The sequence below is a fragment of the Eublepharis macularius genome, chromosome 3 (genome assembly GCF_028583425.1).
Source record: "Eublepharis macularius isolate TG4126 chromosome 3, MPM_Emac_v1.0, whole genome shotgun sequence".
NCBI lineage: Eukaryota > Metazoa > Chordata > Lepidosauria > Squamata > Eublepharidae > Eublepharis > Eublepharis macularius.
In genome coordinates this window covers 103,978,247-104,002,462 of record NC_072792.1, presented here as the reverse complement: position 1 = coordinate 104,002,462, position 24,216 = coordinate 103,978,247, and the positions used below count along the sequence as shown (strand labels likewise).

Sequence of the window (24,216 nt, the reverse complement as noted above, 5' to 3'; positions counted from 1 at the left end):
TTCAAGTGGAGGAGTGGAGAATCAAAATCAGTTCTCCAGATTAGAGTCCCACCACTCTTAACCACTACACCAAACTGGATCTTAAGCACTGTCCTCCTGAATTTTCCTGCGTGAACAGGAAACAATGGCCACCGACGAGTGAGAAAGCCTTCTTAAAAAACTGCAAAACCCGCATTCCCCAAATACAGCCTGCTAGACCTTATGCATGTATATTAAGCGCTACAACTAATGCTGGAACAAGATACAACTTTCTTCCCTCCAGTACATAATGAACGTTAGGAGAAAGCTTCTTCAAACGCGCAGCGCCAAACCCAGGCAACCCCATGCCATGTGCGCTTACTCTTGCTGCAGCCCCGCCGAAGTCCGCAGGCAACCCGAAAAGAAGCCATAATCCCGTTTCCTTCTCTCCGCAGATCCCTTCCAGCAGCAGGACGTAAAAGGAGCACCAGCACTCACTGCTCTCCGGAAACAAGCGCTGGAACGCAAACGTTCCGCCCGCTCATAAGAACCCCAACCCCCATGGTTCCCGCTTTTCTTTGGATGGGAAAAAAAATCACAACGCTCCGCCTTTCCCCCGTTTGATGACGCTTGACTGCTTTAAATATCCCGCCTCTTAGGATTGTCTCTCTTCATCGAGACAGAAGTGTACAGTGCACGGACGAGGGTGGGCTACTGACTGACTTTCCCCCAGAGGAATCGCAATAATGTCGGCACGATAGACAGAAATTCGGCTGCCTTTCCATGCCTCTATTGAATTTCTGCCTGTCAAACATCCATTACAGAAAACTTGCCAGAAGCTGACTCTTTCTGTACTTTCTTAGGAATATGACAATACTAGATTCATTCAAGCTTGCCCCCACCAAGTACATTATATCTAACTTAAGTTAAAAAATTAGCATGTTTGAATTATGTGTTATGATGCAGCGTTTCAATGCAGCAACTCATTGCTGGTGATATAACAAGATTTTTTGAATAAGCTATAAATCTCTGTCATCAGTAAAACTGAGTTGCATATGCCAGTGATGCTTGAATTATAACATGACTTAACAGTATATGATACATGATGTATAACCCAAAGTTCATATTCAAATATGTTTCACCACATACACCCTTTTTAATTATCAGTATTTTAACTGACATACTTGCAAACCTGTATGCTCTCAGTGCTTAGAGTGGAGCAACTCTGCTTAGCATTTCACTGTAAGACTACTTCATATCTTTATGGCCACAGGGATATCAGACTTTGATTATATTTATATTTTTATTGCAACTATATTCTGTATTACAACTAATGCGTAAATATTAGTTGTGTGCTTCCAAGAAGGCTATTTCAGATTTTAATGTTGGGATATGGGTAGGGCAACATTCACCTTTCTGATGTATGGATTTCATTTGTAGGACAGAGGTATAAGCTCTCTCCTGAAGCATGATCATACAAGAATACATGGTCTAAAACGCAGGAATATAATCTTTTTACCCGAATGGCTTTGTGTGTCTATTCTTGTGTCTAGAATGCAGACTAGCATCAAAAGAGTTAACGTATAAACCAGGATCTATTCCAATATAAACCAGAGTCCCATGGGAAGTGCTAATGTGCACTGCAGCCCAGAGGCAAGGAGAGCTGAACTGGGGGGAGGAGTGACACAGGCAGGCTGGATCTCCTCCAGTACTCTATCAAGATTGTGGGGGAATTACAGCCTCGACACTCAAGTATGATAATGGGGCTTTATTACCATCAAACAGACAAACAATGAAATTGCTAAAAAGGCTCAATCTGGAAAGAATACAACAAAGAACTTGTAACAAAACAAAGGAATATCCACTTGTATACACTCCATGTCATACACAGTTATAAATCATACACAATCATGACTAACAGGATGCTACAGATTTCCTGATTGTTCTGATGTTTCTAGATGCTCCTAAATATGCTAAATAGTAAAGAGTCCAGTAGCACCTTTAAGATTAACCAATTTTATTGTAGCATAACCTTTCGAGAACCACCACTCTCAGATGCTGATGAAGAGAGTGGTGGTTTGCGAAAGCTTATGCTACAATAAAGTTGGTTAGCCTTAAAGGTGCTACTGGACTCTTTACTATTTTGCTACTACAGACTAAGATAGCTAACTCCTCTGGACCTAAATATGCTAGTGTATGTGTAAGTGTAGGCACAATAGTAAAGCATGTGACCTGTCCTGAAGAGTGCAGGATCTGAGGTGGAAAACTTCTGAGTGGAACTTTGAAACATAGTTGCAAGGGATTGTGTTGGACATTCACAGGTCGAAAAGGTACCTAATGTAAAGGCAGGCAACATGCATAAGGAACTGTAGGAATGTATTAAAAGTATGCAAAAGGATGTATAGAAAATACATGTGGCACAAAGAATGAGCGAACAGAGCCTGTTGGAAGTTTGGATCCTTGAATATGCAGTGGGAAAACGAAGGATGATTTATTAGGTACCAGAATTGAGAGGAGACAGAAGTCCAGGTACCTGAGTGTTAGGGTCAGCAAATTCCCTTAATATAAACCCTTGATTACTATTGACAGGACTGTACTAAACATATGGCAGATTATGATATCCTGAGTGGTTTCTAAAGGAAGGAAGTCTATAACCTGGTAGCAATTAATTGTCCTTTTGTAGCTTGGATGTACAAAATAAATCAGAGCAATGAGTATACATTGGTATAAGTAGCAAGGAACTCTGATCCTGATCAAACTTGGAGATCTAGTGGTGTATTTGAGGATTTGCAAGGGAGCACCTTCTGTTGAAAGTTATTCAACTAACTACACAGACAAGCAAGTATAATTGCCATGTTCATAAAGCTGGGGAGAGAGTGAGACTAGTGGAATCCATTTGTTCTCAAATGTTGGTGCTTTTTCCAATGTATGGGAGGGACAGCCCCAAGCCATGCTTCTAGAGTGCTGAATTCCTCCGCAGCCCATGGTTCTGATGCCTTAATCTGTGGACCTGGGCTGCACTTAGCCCTGGGGACCTGGGCTGCAACATCCACTGAGTACCTCCCTAAAGGCATGCTAGTAAGAGACAGGGATGCCTTTGGGTTAACAGCTTCCCTGCGGTAAAATGATTATTCCAAGTTGTGGTCTTCAAAGCAACACCTTAGCATTTTATCAATATGGATGTTGTGCCATCACATTCTTTTCACCCTAGATAAATGATACACTCCAATATCTGCTATTGTTTCACTGATGAGTAACAAAGAGATTATTTTCCAAAAGCCACCATTGCGCTCATGTCTCAGTAACAATTTAAATAACTATCTTCTTGAGTTCTGATTATTCATAAACTCACCATATTAATCCATATGCCCCTGTTGAAGCATTTTATTTTATGAATCCAACACAATCTTCCTGACTAGAGTGATGGACTAGGATCTGCGAGACCCAGGACCGATTCCCTGCTCTGCCATGGATACTTGCTGGACACTTTGGGCCAGTCACATACTCTTAGCCTAACCTACCTCACAGGGTTGATGTGAGAAAAAATTAAGAGGAAAATTATGTAAGTTGTTTTGGGTTCTCAGTGGGAAGAAAGGTGGGGTATAAATGAAGTTTTTAAAAGTATTTTAATAACATTAACCATTTTTTGATCTGCTATCTTTGTGTTAGCATGGGTGGCTGCATTACTCCATTCTCAGGATATCCGCAGTCCCTACCACTCCTGAGCCAAATATATACCCAATGTATATACTGGCTTCTTTTTCAACAGCAATTCTTTAACTAACACTACAAATTAAAAAGTGATCAGAACAATAGGGTTAAACTGACATTCCTTTCCTCCCCTCATAATTTTAATTTTTTTCCTTTCACAAATGCTACAGGAACTGTTTTTTTCAAGGAGGAAGCTAGTATGGACACAGAGAGGGGGCATTTTAAAATCACAGGTTTATTTATTTATTTATTTATTTATTTATTCAATTTATATACCGCCCATCCCCAGGGGCTCTGGGCGGTGAACAGTTAAAATCGATAAAAACAAGAACTAAAATCAATATACAAATAATAAAACAAATTAACAAAGTGCAGTGGTGGGGAGAACCCTCCCCCACCCCAAAGGTGGGAGGCCGACATGGCACCGCCCCCTTCAATCACCGAATGCCTGGCGGAACAGCTCTGTCTTACAGGCCCGGCGGAACGATAACATGTCCCGCTGGGCCCGGGTTTCCATTGACAGAGCGTTCCACCAGGCTGGGGCCAGGACTGAAAAGGCCCTGGCCCTGGTTGAAGCGAGGCGGGCTTCCTTAGCGCCGGGGACCACAAGTAAATATTTATTCGCTGATCGAAGCGATCTCCGGGGAACGTACAGGGAGAGGCGGTCCCAAAGATATGCCGGTCCCAACCCGCTCAGGGCTTTAAAGGTAAGAACCAACACTTTGAACCTGATTCGGAATTCAACCGGAAGCTAGTGCCGCTGGCGCAGGACAGGTGTAATGTGTGACTGGTAAGGTATACCAGTCAGGACCCGTGCCGCCGCATTCTGGACCAGTTGTAGTTTCCGGATCAGGCCCAGGGGTTGAAATCAGTATTATTTGTCATAAATAGCCAATCAAGAACTGAAACTGAGAAACTGGCTACTAAAGGAAACAGCCTTTGAGGATAATATTTGCCCCACTGGGGAAACCTATGGGTACAGTACTCTGTCAGTACCGTGGAGTCCCCAATAAAGCAAACAGCAACTCCCTCTGGGGCAGTTTGTCAGGAAAACAGCACAGTAGGGGGAGGCTTAAGCTGTTTGTCCCTGCATGTTGCAGTTCTGATCTGAGAATCGAGTTCCCAACAGGTTCCCAAATCACAACACATGCTTCACAGAAAGTCCTCATAACAGACCCAGGCACAACACAAGAACTGCACAACATGTAATTTAGGCCTCAGGCAACACTTTTGCAGGACCTAATAATGTCATCAGGAATTCATTTGCCTACTCATCTGCCACCACCACATATGTAATTATATGGCAACAACACTTTCAGCTTTGTTTGTAACCATACACATTTTAAGATATAGCTCAAGCATAAACTAAAAAGTTAACAAAAATACCCTTCTGCTACCAATACAGGACAAAGTAGTCTTTCTCTATGCAGAAGATAATGGACATGAATTTGACATTAAAAGTTACTGCTCAAAAACAACCTGCACAACATGTCAATCTACCACTTTCTGACCTGAAAATCATCATTCTTCAACAGTTAAAATTTATCAGTATGGTTATATCAACCAGGGATTAGAAGCAGCTGACACCTTTCTTAGCCAGTTCAAATACCTAGGTTAATTTACCACCAGTTTCAGCTGTTGTGAATGATCATGGTGCTTATCTTATATACTTTTGAGTTTTGCATAGAAATTACACAAACTATAGTTCATGCTTTTTAATCTACTATTCACTATTCTCTGTGTGTGTATGACTAAGAATTCATTTTGTACATCTGATGAGGTGGACTCCAGCATACCAAAACTTAAACTTAATGTCAGCTGTTAATATGGTACAAGGCTTTGTTTTTATATGTTGCATTGTATCAAGAATGATTTCTTACATCCCTATCCGTCACACATTTACATGGAAGAAAAGCCCCATTAATTTTAATGGAATTTGAACTGCTGCCTTGCTTATGATTCTAATTTTGACTAGAATCTCCTCTGGGGCATAGATCTATCTTGTTGATAAGGATTATAGTTAGTTGTGTTGGTCCATAAGAAAAAGTCTCAACAAACCAACAGATGTGCAATTCCTTTTGTCAGGGTAGACAATACTTGTGTCCAAAATGCCCCTCTCGTCCAGTTCATTAATGCTTGTCCTGTTTCTATGGGCAGTGGCAGCAATATTTGGCCCCTCTGGGTTTCTCTTGTTCCTGGCACTTTGTTATACTCTCATCACTACTTCTTAGGCATGTCAGGGGCAAACAGCAGGCTCCATCATCTACCTGTCCTGATTGAGCCAGTATAAAATGACAAGGAACTGCTGCTATGGCACTCATTGGGGGTGGGGGTATTGGAAGGTGTGTTGTTCATCAGTTACCCAAAATTTTGAGCCAGCTTTTCTTTTTGTTAGGACTGCTCCAGTTGTCACAATACAGTAGGCACGATTTTGAGTTTCCCGGGACTAGGGTTGCCAGCCTCCAGGTAGTGGATGGAGATCTCCCGGAATTACAACTGGTCTCCAGGCCACAGAGATTAGTTCCTTTGGAGAAAATGGCTGCTTTGCAGAGTAGACTGTATGACATTATACCCCATTGAGGCCCCTCCCCTCCCCAAACTCCACTCCTTCCAGGCTCCACCCCCAAAATCTCCAGGAATTTCCCAACCTGGATCTGGCAACACTAGATTCAAAGTACATGCTGTTGTCTTCTGAACAAGATACACGAGTTGGTCGTTTCTGACATGACCAAAAGCACCCTTTCTCTTTCCTCTACCTCTTCCTCCCTCCACACTGAGAAAAAAACCTCGTGAAAGAGTTCGGAGGTATCTGAAGTCTTGCTCATTATTTTGTGACAATTGCGTTGCACGGATTTTGTGTGTGTGTGTGTTTTAAAAAAAACTTCATGGAATCCAGTGACGATGCTAATAACCAACAAAAGCCATCCTTAAGACTAATGCAAGGGAAGGCAGATGCTGATCGAGATCGTGCAGGCCGACAAGAAAAACTCTATTCGTAGAATCTCTTCCTTCTCTACCGCTGCTGGGTCGAAGGGGCTGACAGCAGCCTCCGAGCTAATGGGAACATTTACTGGCACGCCACAGGGAAGCCGAAGAGCTCTTCTTGCTTCCCTCGACTCGGTGCTCGTTCACTGGAGCGAACGGAAACCTCGGCTCAGCCTTTACCCCGGGCTATTGGAAAGGAAGCCTCCCCTCCCCGAGGTACAAAAGCCCCAAATAACGGGAGGAGCGTCCTGCTCTCCCACCCACTCCAACACGGGGCTAAGGCCAGCGCCTCCCTGCTTTTGGACAGCAGCTGTTGCTGCGAAGATGGCGAGGCGCCGCGTCTTGCTGCTGCTCGCATACTTGGGCTCGCTTGGCTGTAAGTCGCTTGTTTCTCCTGCCTTTGCCTTGCAGCCCGTCTCCACTTCGCAGAACGGGCGCTGGCATCCCACCCTTCCTTGTCCTGCGAGGAGTATCTCGCTGTCTCCCGAAAGCCAGCCGGCGGGCGGAGGGGTTCTTTCTCCGCTGTCTTGCTTGCCTTTGCAATGCTTCTGGCGCACCGTTGCAAAGAAGGCAGTAGGCGCTGTGCGCCTCCCTGCCTTGATTAGCTGGGCCAGTGGAGAGCGAGCACGCCGGGACAGGCACGCTTCGCTTGGCAGCCGGCGAAACCGAGCCTGGCTGGAGTTGGAAGGAGGATTCGGAGTAAACCACCACGGAATTCAGGGGCGTTTGTTTCTAGCTAACTTACATAGGCATGAACGTGATGTCGTGGGCGCTTGTTTGGTTCCCCCAAATCTGAGGGGACGTGCACAGGACCGGGCCATTGATAATAACGGGAAACCGCTGATGTTAAGTCTTGTAGACAGATTCTAGGAAGGGTTACTTGGAAGTAAGTAGCTTTGAAGCTCATTTATATATGGTCCTGTCTCTGTGTGCATCCGTGCAGCCTTGTCCTAAGGAGGGGGGATGGGTTCCTCATGGAGGTCTCTGTTACTGAATTTCTGGTAAATGTGGAAAAGATTGGCATCTGTCACTTATTTTTTTTTTAAAGTAAAGTTCATTAAACTCAGTAGCAGTTTTTATATGCTTAGTTTTAGGTGGGTAGCTGTGTTGGTCTGCAGTAGGAGAGCAAGTTTCGGGTCCAGTAGCCCCTTAAAGACCAACTAGATTTCCAGGGTACTTCTAAATGTATGTGAAGAAGGGGGCTTTGACTCTTGAAAACTGATACACTGGAAATCTAGCTGGTCTTCAAGATGTTCCTGGACTCGAATCTTGCTCTTAATATTCTTAGAATCAGTCTTCATGGCCTAACCTCATATGCCCTGATTCTATGCATGTTTACTTGGAGCGCTCCATTACCTTCAGGGAGATTTATGTTAAAGTAAATGTGCATAGCATTGCAGCTTTGCTTGCTTGAAAATAAACACTCTGCTGGTGTAGGAAGCTTGTGCTTTAGCCTAGCCTTAATAGGAAGTTAGCAGCACTGAACTGAGCCATTGCTTCAAAGTTTATGTGGCATGTGCATGTTATGGTTGTACCACAGCTGCCCAGTACAAATATTTATGAACATGTCTCTCCCCTTGTCTCTTTATTACCTGCTTGAATACGGTACTTGTTTCTGAGTAAAAACATATAGGATTGGGTTATAATGCTGCAAACCTTTTTAAGAAAGCATGATTAGGATCCCAGTGCAAATAAAGTTTAGTCCTGGAATGATACTGAGGATGTTGCTTGTAGTGAGATGTATCTCCTAAACAGTCTTGTCAGTATTCTACAAGTAGTTCCATGGTTCCTGGAAACTGCAGGCACCAGCCTAGGCTTGTACATAACTCTTTCTTGGCTGGTCTATTTTTAGTGCTTGCCATTGTTGTCTAAATGTATTATTATAGGCCATCAGTAATGAAAGGACTGGCAGTTTTCGAATTCAACCCTCCTTGCCTCTGTGTATCCCTTTATACTAACAAACATAAGAGTCCTTAATGACTTAAGCCTGTATGAAAGTGATACCCAGCTGCACTGCTTCCTTAATGCATGTATTCAGAAGGATAATTAACATCTAAATTGAACCTCCAAAGCCGAGTCTGCACGGGTCATTTTTGCTGATTCAGTTCCCATACTGCAGGATTTTTTTCATAACCGTCTGCACCAGATTTTCTGCCATGAGTAGCCACTGTGGTCACTATACGGCTTTTCAGCGTCTTTTTTGGGAGCGCTTCGACCCTGACTTTTTTTAAAAAAAAATCTGCTTTGGACTAGGTTGTTTCCCCATGCATACTCTTTATTCTGTTGTTGGTTTTCTACCATCTTCTCCCCCATTTCCCCCTCTCCCACACCCTGCCAGCCCACTGAATTGTGATTGGCTATTCTTGTCTAGCCAGCCACTCTCCTCATTTCCATTCTTCCCTTCTCCCATTTCCATTTTTTAATTTTTTTTAAAGTCCTGCACAGAATCGATGAATTGCTGATTTGAAAACAGGCAGAGGGGAAGTTTCCTTTTTATTCTTTTTGTTTTGGCACAGTGTTACCCAAAGGCGGTCTCCTTGCAAGTTGGGAGGAATTAGCAGCAAGGAGAAGGCAATGAGAGGAAGGGTAATTTAAGGATCTTTTAGTCTATGTATACGGAGATTGGCCCAACTAAACAGATGTTTGAAACAAACAGAAAATCTTTATTAAACATAACCAAAATCAGAAGCACACAATGCATTCACGCAACACTCATTCAAGGCTAACTAGGAAAGGCAGTAAAAGTCGGGACGTCCGAAAGAGAGAAGGAGCAGTGAACTGCCAGCGCTTCAAGAGCTTGAATGGAGTTTGAGGGTGGAATGCTGGATCCAACCATGCACACATTTTGGGGCTGAGGGGCAGCCTACTTTATACCATGGAGCCTACCTTGGGGCAAGATTGCATCTTTTACCCCAAAAACAAATGTTTAAGTGGTTGGTCCTGGGGAGGACAAAGGATTGCAAAGTTGTCTCCCGGGCGAGTCAAAGAGCTGGCAAGCAGCTGTTCCCAAGGAGGGACAATAAGCCAGGAAATCATCTCCGGGGTATAACAAAGAATTAGGAAGGCTTGATTAAGTCTTCCTAGGTGGAACTAAAGTTATCAAATTATGATTGACGACCGACGAGGTGGATGGGTGAGGCTATCACTTCTCTGAATCACTTAATAGGAAAGTGGTTAAGGTGAGATCACGGAGGTGGGGTGCACTGATTAATTCAGGAGCTCTGGGAAGGCCCTATTGTATCAGGTCCTTAGCACACCTCTGGGGCAAGGGAGGGGGTTGAGCTGGCCTTGCCTGTTTCTCCCTATGTTTGAACTTCCATCTCCCAGGCAGGATCTGGCTTCCTGCTTGGGCAGCAGTTTCCATTTTGTTTGCTGGCTTGGGTGGCGGCTTCCATGTTTTCTGCCTGTTTGGGCAGTAGTTTTAATGCTGGATGCATATTTAGAGAAAGGGTCCATGGCATATCCATAACCATAAGCCTTCTAATAACAGGGAGGGGGGGCGGTTCTGACTGCTTACAGTGGGTGGGAACATTGTATAGGGAGCTAAATATCTGGATATCAGAAGTAAAGATTTTAATATTGAGTTTTAGATTCTCTTCATCCCATGGTGGAAAAACAGGTGCTTTAAGGCAACAGAGGAGGAGGCAGGAATGGAGCTTTGCCAGCAATTCATTGCTGCTCTGATGAGAGGCGCAAACAGCCACATACAAGCCAATTCCATGCCTTTCAGCTTGACTTCAGGGAAGGTGAGGAGTTGTGTCCCGGGCTCAAGTTATCTTCATTCTCTGCCTCTTGGAAGCATCTGCATAGTTTTTGCTGAAAACAGGATGCTGTTCTAGATGGACCTTCAGCCTTATGCCCAATTACTGAGGCTTAATTGAAGGGGCTAGCCAGTATTTCTGGGGCTTCCAGCAAGCTCTTCAACTGATCACTTTAGTATACCAAGAATACAATAATGTTTACTCTATATAGCTCAACAGTGCAGAAAGTGAAAAGACTCTGCTATCGCATATCAATTTCAAATGAAATGGTTTGGGTTGTTCACTTAGGCATGTGCACTCCTTATTCATTGCTTAAGGCTTAACAGTGAGTGATACCTGAATTGGCACAGGTAGGTCCAAACTAGATGTGATGGCATCCTCAAGGCTATCATAAGGATGCCACCACCGATTTTAAAATGCTGAGAGTACTCAGTACAGTGCAGTGAACTGAAGTGCTCTCCCCCTTGCACATTTTTCAAGTGCTGAAACAGCCTCCCCCAGCTGATTTGGCACTTGAAAAGCATGGGGGGCGGAGCATTGCACTATGGGCCTGATCAGGATTGGGCCGTCACAGCATTTTATAATTTATTATTTTAAACGGTATGAACTGTTAGACGTATTTTAAATTTGTATGCAAATTGTAATTTGCCCTGAGCCTGCTGGTGTGGGGAGGACGGAATATAAATCTAATAAATTTAAATTTAAATAAAAATTTTAAATAATTTTAAAATGGTGGTGATCTTCTTTAGGTGGCCATGAGGATGACATCATGTCTAGTTTGGCTCTTAGTAAGTAATCTGAGCACCATTGATCTGTTGAACTTTTGTCTTCAAATTGTCATTGTTTTGAACTGAGAAAAGGCTTGAACATTTATTTTGGGTGCCTGCTGTGGACAAAAACCAGGTTGGATTTCTCTGCTCTTCCTCAGGCTACACAGAATTAGATTTGTGTAAATATGGTGATTCTGAACTAGGGGTTTACTTCACAAGACTGGCTTTGGGTTAAAACTGGCTGGATTAAACAAAATAAAAATACCTTGGGAGGTCAGCTAATGTTCATTATTCAAATAGAAATCTAAATCAGAGTAAAAGCTTTGTCTTTGAGTATGGAAGGAAGAGGATTGAAACCACCATTTTAAAAACCCTAGATGATTATTGGTATTGTTCTACTACTCTTGATACACACTAAAACAACTCAGCACTGTTGTGATGCTAGATCCATTTGCTGAAGGCACTTGTAACTGAGAATGTAATATTTTTGGTAACTTTTAAGATGTGTTTTTAAAAAATCCAGGGTTTTGATGGGGGGGAGAGACCACCAGATATCTTGTGGGAGAGAATTACATAATTTTGGTGCTATGATCAAGAAGGTCCTTTCTTGGGTGGCCTCTCATTCAACTTCTGGTGATGAGGGCTCCAGAAAAGGGCCCCCTGAAGATGACCATATTGATTGGGTAGGTTTGTAGAGAAGGAGATGGTCCTCCTTACCTAGTGCAAAAGAGAGCTACGAACTATTCCACTCTGTGCTACCTTACTACATGTTACCTTAGTTTTTGCTGTCTGAGAGAAAGTTAAAAATAAACACTGAAATTAGAAGACAGACTTCTACACAAGACAGTACACAAAAGGAAGTGTGTGAATTGGACAGAAACAGTCTGTGGGACTAACAGCATATTTGAATAGATCAAACTGTACAGAATGGAAGACATCAGCTCTTCAGTAGTGTAGTATTATATACATTATAGAATATTAATTGTGGACAGAATTGTCAAATTTAAACAATAAACATGTCCTTGAAAATATTATTTTATGGAGTATTATACATAGAGCTTATTCATTCCTTACGCTGTAGATTGTCTTACGTAACTTCATCCTAAAACTTGGAGTATTTGTGAAAGATAATGAGAGAATGAATTACATAGTTTTTCAAAAATGAAAAAAAATAAAAAGGATCATTGCAGAATGAAAGATTGAAGGAAAGTGTGAAGCTGGAGCTGTTGAAATTTTGTTTTCTGAGCAACTCTTAAAAAACACATTTTTAATTGAGACTGTTGAATCAACAATTTTACACACATTTGATGGCTTGGTTTTAATATTGCATTCATCTTAAATTATGAACTGCCTTGGGAGTCTTTCTAGGATGGAAAAATATAATATTTCTAATATAGAAGAGATTGGTAGTCACATGTTTGTTCTTTCTCACTGAGTGTTCATGGAATACTCCATATGGAGCAGCAAAAATGGTGAAATAACACCCCCCCCCCCAGCACTGTTTCTGAACAAATGGCTTGGTAGGTAAGGCAGGAGCCCTGCCCCCATGGTGGCATTCTAAGCACATTTTAGACTCTCCTTTATTTTTAAAGAGCCATTCTCTGCAGCACCAATATGTCCGCAGAGAACCCAACCCTTTAAAAATATGAACATGTAGTTTGTCCCTAATATAGCATGCCAGAAAACAATAGAGAACTTGCCAAAAAAGCAAGTGCATAATTTTGTATTCTACTATGTGATGTTGTAGATGATTAAAAAGTTAGACGAAGATAAATAAACAAGAGGGAAAAACTACCCCACCCAAGCAGTGTGCTGAACAGAGATAAATGAAACTGCAACATGCTGCTGTGACATACCAATACACAATGAAATGTACTGAAGAATATACCATGAGTTGAGTGCCTATTCATGGCAGATTTAGTCTTTTGGGCTGTAGTGATCAAAACTGATCTCATTATTGAAAGATCTGACACTGCTTTTCTGAAGGCTTAAGATTATGATCTATGCTCCCATTATATTCTCTTCCCAACCCTCCTATGATTCTCCAAACATAGCCATTATATTCAGTCTACACTAAGATGAGATCTAGATAGAGGAAATGTCTGTTGCTTTAGGACTTCAATAGTATCTGCTGGGTGGAACTGAAAACTTTTTTTTAAAGACTTGTTCGTGGGAGATGCTCATATACACAAAATAAATAAAATAGCCACTTTTGGCATTTTGTGGTAAAGAGAGAAAAAATATAGAATAATAAAGAGTAAGAAGGAAGATATTTCTGTTGAGAAATGAGATTGCTTTTCTGATAAACATCATTTTTTGTCATCCTTGTTGAGAGAGAAGAGTGCTCTCACCACAAGTATAGGGGCAATGCACTGAACTGAAATGAAACAACAGCAAAATAGTGTAGATGCAAGGAAAAGTAGTGGTGAGTTGTCACAAGTACTCTGATGACTTACATCCCATAGTCACGTCTTTCTCTCTGCTGGCTTTTGGTGGCCAGGGATGAAAGACATACTTGCAGTTGCTTTAGGCCCTTGAAACACAGCAGGTTACAAGTCCAACAAACTAAAAACAAAATGAATAAGTACCCAAAAAATTTGCATGGTTGCATAAACTGAAGTGAAATGTCTGGATTATCTAATAGAGTAAAGCAACACAATTTGTAGTGTTTGGGCAATAGTGTAGAGGTTAGGGGGTCAGACTAGGACTGGTGAAACTCAGATTCGAATCATCATCCTGGCATGGACTCTTGCTGGGTGGTCTTGGGCCAGTCACTTTCAGCCTGATCTACCTCACAAGCTGATACTTGTGAAGATAAAACAGGAAGGGAAAATAATATTTTGAGTCCCTGTTGGGAAGAAAAGAGAAGTATACATATCCAGATAATCAACCCTGACCTAAACCGATAGGATTGTTTTGCCTTTTTCATCTCCCATTATACCCAGGGTTTCCAGATCATGCTTAAAATGATCTTTGGAGCTATTTTTTTCCCAATGCTAAATGAACCTGTTACCAATCCATATCCTGTGGAGCCAGACATTTCAACAAAGGTCGTCTCTAGTATTTCTCTAAGGTGCTGCAGAATAGAATTTCTGTTTGTAAAACATTTTTCCGGAGGTTACCAAGAGACTTCTAAAGACTGTGATCAATCAACAGTCCTAACAAGGACAGGTAGATTCTCACAGCTGGAGACAGCAAGATAGTCCTTAAAGAAAAATAAGTTCTTTTGTGCTGCTTTAACATCTCTCGAGCTGCTTACATCTCTTAATGCTGTCCTTGTAGAAAAAGGTACAGATGAAAATTCAAATGTCCAATAAAGCCATTTGAGTTACCATTTAAAATAGAGAATTTAAGTCCTGAGTGAAAACATCATAAGACGAGTCTTCCTTATTAATAGGTGCAATGAGGGAGTCTGTTGAAAGCTGTTTCAGGTAGGTAGCCATGTTGATCTATAAGATTCAGGTCCAGTAACACCTTAGAAAGCAAGTCAGTAATATGAACCGGTAATTGTGAGTGAGCAGAGATCAATACTAGAATACTATTATATTGATATACCATTGTACCAGTAGTATAGCACATTCTTTGAATTCTCAGCTTTTTAAAAAAGGTCTCTAACCCCCTCTCTTGCAAAGATATAAGAAAAAAGGCATATTTTTGCAATGGGCGGGACTAGGGACTGGCTTTTAAAAAAATGAAATATACATCTAATTATTCACAGCTATGAGAAACTTGCAAAATAGTGACTTAAATAAGTAAATACTGTACTTTACATCTGATTAAGGATAGTAGTAGTGAGCTTTCTAAACTTTTTCTGAGATGCATCCATAGGCATGTTCTTTAAAGGCTAGCAGTACAATCCTATGCAATCCTAGACTGGAGTAACTGTGCTTAGGATTGCACTGTAAATTTGTTATATAAAAAAGGTTTAGCCCACAGTGACTACTGATACGGCTCAGGGAGAAAGCTGAATGCATTGTGTTGATTTGGGAAAGTCTTTATCTTGCATCCCTAATTATTTCTGCAGATGGAGACTGGTTGCAAGGGTCAGATTTCAAAATACTTGCTATATAAATGAGCCAGTATTTCTTATGTCTTGCCAGTTTTTATAGTATTACAATCCCTTGCTGTTTTTATTTTGTTATGATTTGTTTTGCAAATCAGAGAGTCCTACATACTAATCATGGAGCTGGAAGATTTTTTTAAACATGTTCTAAAACCTTGATTTCCTAATTTAGTTGCATGGCAGAAGTAATGCAGTTTAATGCCAGTATGGTATAGTGGCTTGTGTCTGGGCTAGGATCTGGGCAACCCAGGTTAATTTCCTTGCTCTGCCATGGAAACTCACTGGGTGACCTTGGGCCAGTCACACGCTCTCAGCATAACTTACCTCACAAGGTTTGTCGTGTGGAAAGAATGGAACAGAGGAGAATGATATGAGCTGGTTTGGGTTCCCATTGGGGAGAAGGGTGGGATATAAATGAAGTAAAATAAAAAACAAAATTCATAAAAATGCTGCTTCATACTTCCAAATGCTAGCATAGAAAGACACACACGTTCATTTTTATAGCAGTAAGGCAAGGATCTACTCCCCTGCCTTACTGCTAAACTCCATTTAGACATTCCTATCATTAATCTGTGTTGTGATGGGGGTATGTTGAATTACCGGAAGTGGGGGGTGGGGGAACTTGGAGGAGGAAAAAATTGTATCATGATGTGCTTTGTATTTCTGCGAGGGTCAGCCAGTACCTCTACTTCCCAGAATACTTCACAGGAGGAGTTGGAAAGCAGTCCACTCTCCCCAGTACTACTGATGAGTAAATGAAGGGTAGCGTTTCTGTGCTTTTTCAATTGCTCAGTGATGGGTGTTTTTATATACATACATATTCTCTAATATGTTGCTGCCCATGTTTATTTGAGACTGTAGGACTGTAATGTTTTAGATAATTAATATATGTGAGTATTTAAGAAGATAATCTCATGAATGTTGCACTGTGTAATCTGTTTTGGATTTCTTTGAGAAAGGCAGACTTTAAATAAAATGTTCCAAATACTACGTCTATAATGGAGTGTTTCAGTATTCGTATATGGCATTGGTCTGTTGCAGTGGTGATGCTAAAGTAGCATCATAAGGACGTTCTTCTTACCTGAATCTTGTGTTCCTTTAAAAAAATGTTAAAGACTTGATGTACCTTAGACTAGCAACAGTTAGGGCGGCATCTGCATTTTTAGGCTACACATACACACATTACTTTTTAGAAAACGTTGCTATGGAAATGAACTCTCTACTGCTCTTACAATAGTAGTAAAAGGCTGTTCTTTGTGAGATGCTAAGTATTCAAAAACTCCATTTCCACTGCATCACTATTCATTGCCAAGGGAACAGGATTGGCAGCAAATTCTCAGACATCTTTCAGAACTAAATGTGTTGGTATTTGTACCTTGTTCAGCTCACAAGAGCAATCTAAAAATAAATTCTTACATAGTAACTGCCCCTCCTTCCATTTTGGAGACACGGAATACTTTTTGTAACTCTTTTTAAGGTAATTTATTTTTGCTACCCTAGGCATTAACCCAGAGATTCATTTATGCTGCTATGCATTTGGATCTCTGTACAGTTGACAATGCAGATTACTTTATTGGATGGTCAAATCCAGCAAGAACACAGCCCATGTATATGGGTTGTAGAAAATGGATGTGTATGCTAGAGGAGATTATGGTTGTCAACCCCAGTTGGAGCCTGGAAATAAACTGATCTCCAGATGACAGAGATCAGTTCCCCTGAAGGAAATGGTTGCTTCGGAAGGTGAACTGTATGGCATTATACTTTACAGAGGTCCCTTCCCTTTGTAAATTTCACATTTTCCAGGTTCTGCCTGCAAGTCTCCAGGAATTTCTCAACCTAGAGTTGGCAATCCTCGGGGATTACCTTGCAGAGTATTTTTTTTTAATACAGTAAAGTGATCCATGCATGGGGTTGTATTTTTGTTCACAATTTGCCTTTGCTGGATTGAGACTCGTGTTTTAATTTTTTTAAAACTTCCATTCAGAGTTTCAAGCGTTCTCTAATTTTGTTGGAGTGTTCTTATTTCAGCTTCGGCAAAGGTTGTAAAAAATTTTGTCATTAAAAAATAATAAATGGCTCTGTTCAGAATTCTGGAATACATCCAGAGTCAAGATATTTCCAAAGTCAAGATATTTCCAAAGTAATTGAAGACAAAAGTGAAACACCTTTCCTTTGATTTCTCCTCCTTCTGATAATGTGAAATAGGAAACTAGTTCAGGGGGAAAACATAATTTTTGTAATTAGTTTTTAATATAGTAATAATCATAGTGGAAGAAATTATTACTATTAATGTTTACATTACCTTTACCAATAATCATAGTGGAAGAAATATACTGTGGCTATAAAGCAGATATATGTAACCTCCCATCCCCTGTAGTATCTTCAGAAAAACTGAATATATTTTAATAATCTCTACCTTGTAGAAGAATAAGTAGAGGTAGGGTGAGGATAAAGAATTTCCTCATTTTAGTCTCTTGAAACTAGAAGATTCCCAAGACTTCTGTGTTCAAGAGAGCCTGCTCATAACAAATGAATATTTGCTGATGGGGAAAAAAAGCTCCCTGGGGGAAGAGACAAGGAAAATGATGACATTTTAGTGGGATTGGGAAAATATGAACTTTCTCACTCACATGGCAGCCATCCAGGCTTTGCTGAGAATTTTTGAGGAACATTGCAGCAATGCAGATTTGGTAAAGGTCAGGAAAAAGCCAAGGAAACCCAGGAAGGTGTACAAATATGCCATAATGTGGAGATGCAGGAAAAAACCTTCCCAACACATCGAACTTGGGGCAAATAACCCATGTAGAAATGGCCTAAACTGCATTACTAAGGAGATTGCTGTAAGATTACTGTCAGGGTTTTTAGACAAGAGTCTTTTAAGTAAGGATCATTGAATGTAAAGAAAATGTTTTACGTTTTATTTATTTATTTTCTTGCAGACCATAAGGCTTATGGAATTGATGTCTACACTGAAAAAGAGCATGTTACAGCAAGAGAATTTGAGGGTACAGTATGTGTATGCACATTTACATTACAGAAATTATATTGTGGAGCTGAGTAGAAAAAAAGGTAGTAAGACAAAATTATAATGTGATGCAGCTGACATGATATCCTGCAGTTATTTACTTGGCACAGACCGCTGTATGAATATATGTCATTGCTCTGTACTGAATCAGACCGGTGGTCTCTCAAAGTCCAAGTATTGTCTAACCTGACTGGCAGCTGCTCTCTGGTGTGTCAGGTAGAGGTCTTACACATCATCTTCCAGCTAATCCTTTTACCTGGAGATGCCAGTGATTGATAAGCCAAAAAAGTTGAGGAACAGGCAAAATCTATTACAAGAACATACATAATCCTAGTAAAACAATCCTATTTTAATAAAAACATAAGACATGTTAAAAGCGTAAAATAATATACAGTATTTTGCATATGTAAAATATCAAGAGTATAAACACGATATAATCTAACTAAGCCCCTTCAATAATTTTTTGCAGGCCTTGTTTTGGAAAACATACAAATATATAAAAAACAGAAAAGAAAATTTCAACATTATTTTATCCTGACATATTTTAGTTTTAAAAGATAATTTTAAAAATTGTTAGCATTTTTTACCAACCATGATACAGCATTTCCCTTGCATAATACTAATTTTCTTTATTTACATTATCTGTAGTGTACCTTTCTCACTGAGACTCAAGGTAGGTCACACAGCGTGAGACAATTTAAATCAACTGGAATAAGACATCTAACAAACAATACAATAGAGGTCTGAGTTGCAGAAATCTGAACATTCTGAAACAAAGCATAAGCATTAACATGATACTTTAAATGGCACATGAGTTACATAGAAGGATCATTGTTAGAGCAACAGACAGTACATACAAAACACCATAGTATGGGCTGTATCCCTTATCCCTTTACCAAAACATCTTTCTGAAAACTTTTCATTACAATATAGTTGTAAAAAGTCCTCCTGAATAATTCAGTCTTGCAGAAAGGCAGGCGAGAGCCTTCCTGACCTCATCAGGCAGGCCTTTCTACAAGGTGAGGGCTACAACAGAGAATATGCATGTAGGGGTAGTTGTTGATTTTGTCAATATGAAGGATATCACCTGCCGCAGGCCCTGCTCGGATGAGCAAAGCTGCTGAGAGACATTCCTGCAGGTGTGATGGCCAGACTATGAAGGGCTTTGTAGGCAATGGCCAATACCTTGAGTTAAGCTCGGTAGTTATTTTTTTTGTTCATTTTAACGGTTTTAAAATGTGATTTTATTATGTATGATATCATTTGTTAGTCATCTTGGTGATCCTTGTGAAGGCAGAAAGGGTATAAATTTGGTAGAATAAATATTTGCAAATTGGAGTATGTTGGCCAGAAGAAAATTTACCAGCCCCGGGAGATAAAAAGAATAGTAATATTGCTGCGGTTATATACAACATTAAAGTTGGGAACTAAATAAGAAATTCAGCTTACCATTTAAAAACAAAGAAGGAATTAATGGTAGAGGAATAGCTCTGTAGGCACTGAAGTTGCATGCACATATCCTCAGTGCAGCCAATCCAAAAGAGGCTGCATGCAAAATGAATGTAGTCAGTCTAATTGGGCATAGTCCCTAAAGGATCTCAGTGCTAGATGATCTTGTGGAGAGCTAACTCCTGGTACTCATAGACCAAAAGTTCTAAAATACTCAACATCATCTAAATTCAGAATTCCAGAATTCCAGTGGCTTGAGCCACTGACCCTTTATCTTAAACAACTTGGAATGCTGACAGTGCTACAAGTATTTGTATTATGACATATCCAGCCTCCCTCCCCCATGCATAGGGGGCATAATGAAAGAAACTAAGTATTCTGCTCTTTTAGGCTGGGGGAAACTGGTGATTAAGGGATTTGTAAAGGAACCAACAGGATGTGAGTCTAGAAAATTAAAAAATATGCTGTATCTCTGATACTCACTGCTACCACTCCTTACTTGCTATTACACTGCCCACTGGAGTTCTAGGTGTTCTCTAGGGTGCACAGCTCACAAAAGGTAATGGAAATGTGCTACTCACCCATCCAATTAACTGAATATGCACCATGCAACATTTCTCAGAATATTCTGAAATGCATACAGTTTCCATTGCAAGCATACAGGAATATCTTGACAGGGAAGTTTTGTGATTTGGGTTTCTCAAAAGTAGAATGTTTGAAAAGCCATTCCTTAGAGTGCGTGTAGAGAAATGCCATAAAATCCAGGATCATGTTAGAGTCATAGTAATTGAGTCTACATTCTTGATGTGCTCAAAAGGCCTTTCTACAGGTTAAGAGCCAGCAATGGGAAAGCTACAGGGAAATGAGTCCACTTCCAGGAACAGCAATTCAGTACCATGGATAGGCAGATGACTCTTGCCAGAGGAAGACAAAAGTTTACCAGCTAACTCCTCAGCCAGAGAGTCACACATAGGAAGGAAAGATTTGGGGAACCTAGCTGGATTGTATTCCTTCCTTTTGGAGAGGAAGAGATGGAATGACCTAAAGATCAGACAGGAGGGGTATGTACAAAAGTAGAAGAGAGTATCTGTGGTTATATTACTTTTCATTTTGATCCTTGCTCAGTTTGCTGGGTAAATAGACTATATGTATGCATTGCCTAATTTATTGAACTTCTTTAAAATTTGAGTGCTAGCAGCCTGCTATCTGAGCTGATACCGTGCAGCCTATCCAGGAAATGGGGGGCGGGTGGAGCTGGAGATCCCTTCACCCCCAGAGTGCCCCAGTCCTGACAGTAGCTGGCGAGTGCAGAACAGCAGACAAGGCAAAGAGGATAAAAGCACCATAATGGTAAAGAGTGCTGAAGTGCTAGTCCTTCAGCAAATGCTATTCCACAAGACTAGAAAGATGGCAGCAGCAGTACCCAAAGATACATTGTTAAGTCAGGAGTAAGGGAAGGTGGATCTTTCCAAACTCCCACATGGACAGAAATGTACCTTCCAAGCATCATTTCCCAACACTGACATGGAGGTAGGTGCAAGAAAATGTCCTTAATATAAAGGAAAAGCTGTTGGTAAAGAGAAATGAGAAGTCAAAAATAAAATTTTCAGCGTGGTTATTAAAACCTAAATTGATGGTTGTTGTGGGTTTTCCGGGCTGTATTGCCGTGGTCTTGGCATTGTAGTTCCTGACGTTTCGCCAGCAGCTGTGGCTGGCATCTTCAGAGGTGTAGCACCAAAAGAAACGTCAGGAACTACAATGCCAAGACCACGGCAATACAGCCCGGAAAACCCACAACAACCATCGTTCTCCGGCCATGAAAGCCTTCGACAATACATAAAACCTAAATTGTTAATAGACCCTATCCAAGGAACATGGAGAGATCGCTTCATTTTCTTCAGCAACAGGGAATTCTTCAGGTTTGTAATCCCATGATGTAAATGAAACATTCCCCAGTAGTTAGGAAAATGCTTGAATCAGAGATTTACGTGTACACCACAACCATGTGGAGCTATGGATTATTGCCAGTATTGTGTTTGGAGTCTATTTTGGCAGTTGTTTGTGAACAAGTGGTTTCTCTTCCTTCCATTATTTTCTTCATCATATTTTGTTTGGTATCTCTATCTGCTGCTTATTATTGATTCCAAATGACCTTTCTTGGCAATCATATGCTGTTATCCTCTTCCACAACATTTCCTGTGACTGAGTTGATGCCAAAATAAAATGGGAATTAATACAAAGTGTGCCAACTTCGTCAAACTGTACGTCATATCGAAGAACTACTGTGAAAAAAGGGCATAAATGCTGTCTGGAATCAGCTGTATTATACCTCTGGGATTCTCTCCTTTTCTGAATTTGGGATAAACTTACTTTCTTTGACTGCCGTATGAATTTTTTTCTTCAGGTACAGTGCAGATCCTAGGGCTGATTTTAATGCAAACCATGGTTTAAAAATCACAAACTAGTCTTAGAGCATGTTTCAAGTCTCCTTCCTTCTCAGTCTTTCCTTCTCTGTCTGACACCAGTTTTCTCATTTCCCTAATCATACTTCAACACTATATCCTCACTGACATTAAATATTAAGAACATAAGAAAAGCCTCCTGGATTGGAACAGTGCTTCATCTAGAGTAGCATCCTGTTTCACACAGTGCCTAAGCAAAGAGCTCAGAAAGCCCACAAGAGATCAAAGCCAATTCCTGTTGCTGTCCTAAGCAACTGGTACTGGGAAGGACATGGCCTCTAAACACTGGGATTCAAAGCCTTCTGTCTAAACCCCCTTTATTCTTATGCTTGTGACCATTGTTGCATTCTGCGGTAGTAAGACAATAATTTCTTTTGTCTGTCTTGAACCTAGTGCTAATCAAGTTCATTGGATGCCTGTGAGTTCCTGGATTGCTGGGGAGGGGATCTCTTCAACCACTTTCTCCACACCATAATTTTACAAACCTCTATCATATTCCCTCAGTCACCTATTTTTCTTAACTGAAAAGCCCCAGACCCTAGCCTTTCTTCATGCACATGTCCTCCTGGAAAAAGGGACAGTATTGATTCTATCACAGAACTTTAAGCCCAGTTGGTGTTGAGGGTCTTAAAGGAATGCAAGAGAGCCATGCTTCACTTCCTCTTTAGGCACCTCTTTTACTGGAAATAGGAGATCATTCAGAGTCTCCTGTGATGCTACTCTGGGAAACACAATGGGATGCAGCTTTCTTATGCATGAGCTACAACTGTTCCTTCCAGGTAGCTTTCTGAACTAAAAATGGGAGATCACTCCAGAGACATTATAGGGCTTCTAGGGTGATTGCTTGCCCATCAATTGCACTGCCAGAAAAGAGCCATCACTAGTTGATGTTGGGCTCTGTACCATGCCATGTGCCTGGGCATGCTATCCTATGACACTGACTTTGGTACTGATGATGACTGCAATAAAGAAGAGAACAAAAATCTTTGGAGGCCAACGTGCTTTTGAAGTGGAGGAGATATAGATTTACGTAAGTGAACACAGTACTATGTATCAATTTCCTCCCCTCTAGTAGAAATGCCAAGGAGGACACCCTTTTTTGAAGATGCTACTCAAAGTATGTGAGAGCAGAAGGAATGGATTTCTGTCTAGTTATGCAGGTTTAAAGGATAGAGTCAAAACTCAGCAATCCAGTTTTCTCCATGTTATCAAAACCCTCTAATAGAAGAATGAAGGTTAGCCAACAAAAATACTGAAAGATGCAACCACAGTGGTTCAATGAATGACTTTCATTCTTGAAAGTAAATTAAAACAAAACAAAGACCAGTTGATGCATAAGTTTCAGGAAAGGCTCCACCTATCCCACTCAAACTTTACAACTGCTGCAAGCTAGTTGGAACACCCTGGTTTCTGAAGCAGGAACATTATTTAACTTTTCATAAAACAGAATAACATCCTGTCATTAGAAGTTTCTTTAAGGTTGTGTCTCTTAACAACTACAAATGTTCTTAGGGGAAAATGCCAGATAGAATCTTGGTAATCTGGAGCTGTTTTTAATTGTTGGCTGAGAAGTTTTCTTTTTATATTTGTTACAACTTGAGTCACAGTTTTGCTAAGATCACAGGACTCTACATTGATATAGTACAAGGTTTAGAGATTGTTATATAAGATGTTTGCTGGTTTTTGCTGGTTTTTTGCTGCTTGGATCCAGTCTTCATTCCTTTATTGAAGTCTCCAGATAAAGGAAGGAGGCAGAGGAATTCTTTGTCTTAGGGCTTATGTTGACTTGCCATATCCAACCCTGGAGTTGCTTTTGTATTCAGATTCAGAACTTACCATGACAAGGAAAAAGGGATGGTTCAGTCATCACTGTTGTTTTGATCTAGACGGTCTAGACGTACGCGTTTATTGGCAGATTATGATCTTGGTATAAAGTGTTCCTCCTTCCAAGTTTTAAAGCAATATACTTTAAATATTTAAAACATGCAAAAGCAGGGCCTAAAAAAGGGACACACACTAAATACTCAAAGTA

The 24,216-nt window shown here is 40.7% G+C and overlaps 2 protein-coding genes across 5 annotated transcripts in view; one reads left to right on the top strand and one right to left on the bottom strand.

Moving 5' to 3' along the window:
* The window catches only part of MRPL39 (mitochondrial ribosomal protein L39), a 32,440-nt gene extending 31,997 nt beyond the window's left edge, over positions 1-443 (bottom strand). The window contains exon 1 of one of the 2 annotated variants that reach the window (XM_054973984.1): positions 341-443. In XM_054973984.1, the coding sequence (XP_054829959.1) occupies positions 341-389 (49 nt within the window). In that variant the 5' untranslated portion in view covers positions 390-443. The remainder of the gene's footprint in view (positions 1-340) is intronic. The other variant, XM_054973985.1, reaches the window with a different exon arrangement.
* A 6,489-nt stretch (positions 444-6,932) lies between these two features.
* JAM2 (junctional adhesion molecule 2) overlaps positions 6,933-24,216 on the top strand; it is a 36,815-nt gene continuing 19,531 nt past the window's right edge. For 2 of the 3 annotated variants that reach the window (XM_054974694.1, XM_054974693.1), the window contains exons 1-2: positions 6,933-7,030; positions 18,188-18,253. In XM_054974694.1, the coding sequence (XP_054830669.1) occupies positions 6,979-7,030; positions 18,188-18,253 (118 nt within the window). In that variant the 5' untranslated portion in view covers positions 6,933-6,978. The remainder of the gene's footprint in view (positions 7,031-18,187; positions 18,254-24,216) is intronic. The other variant, XM_054974695.1, reaches the window with a different exon arrangement.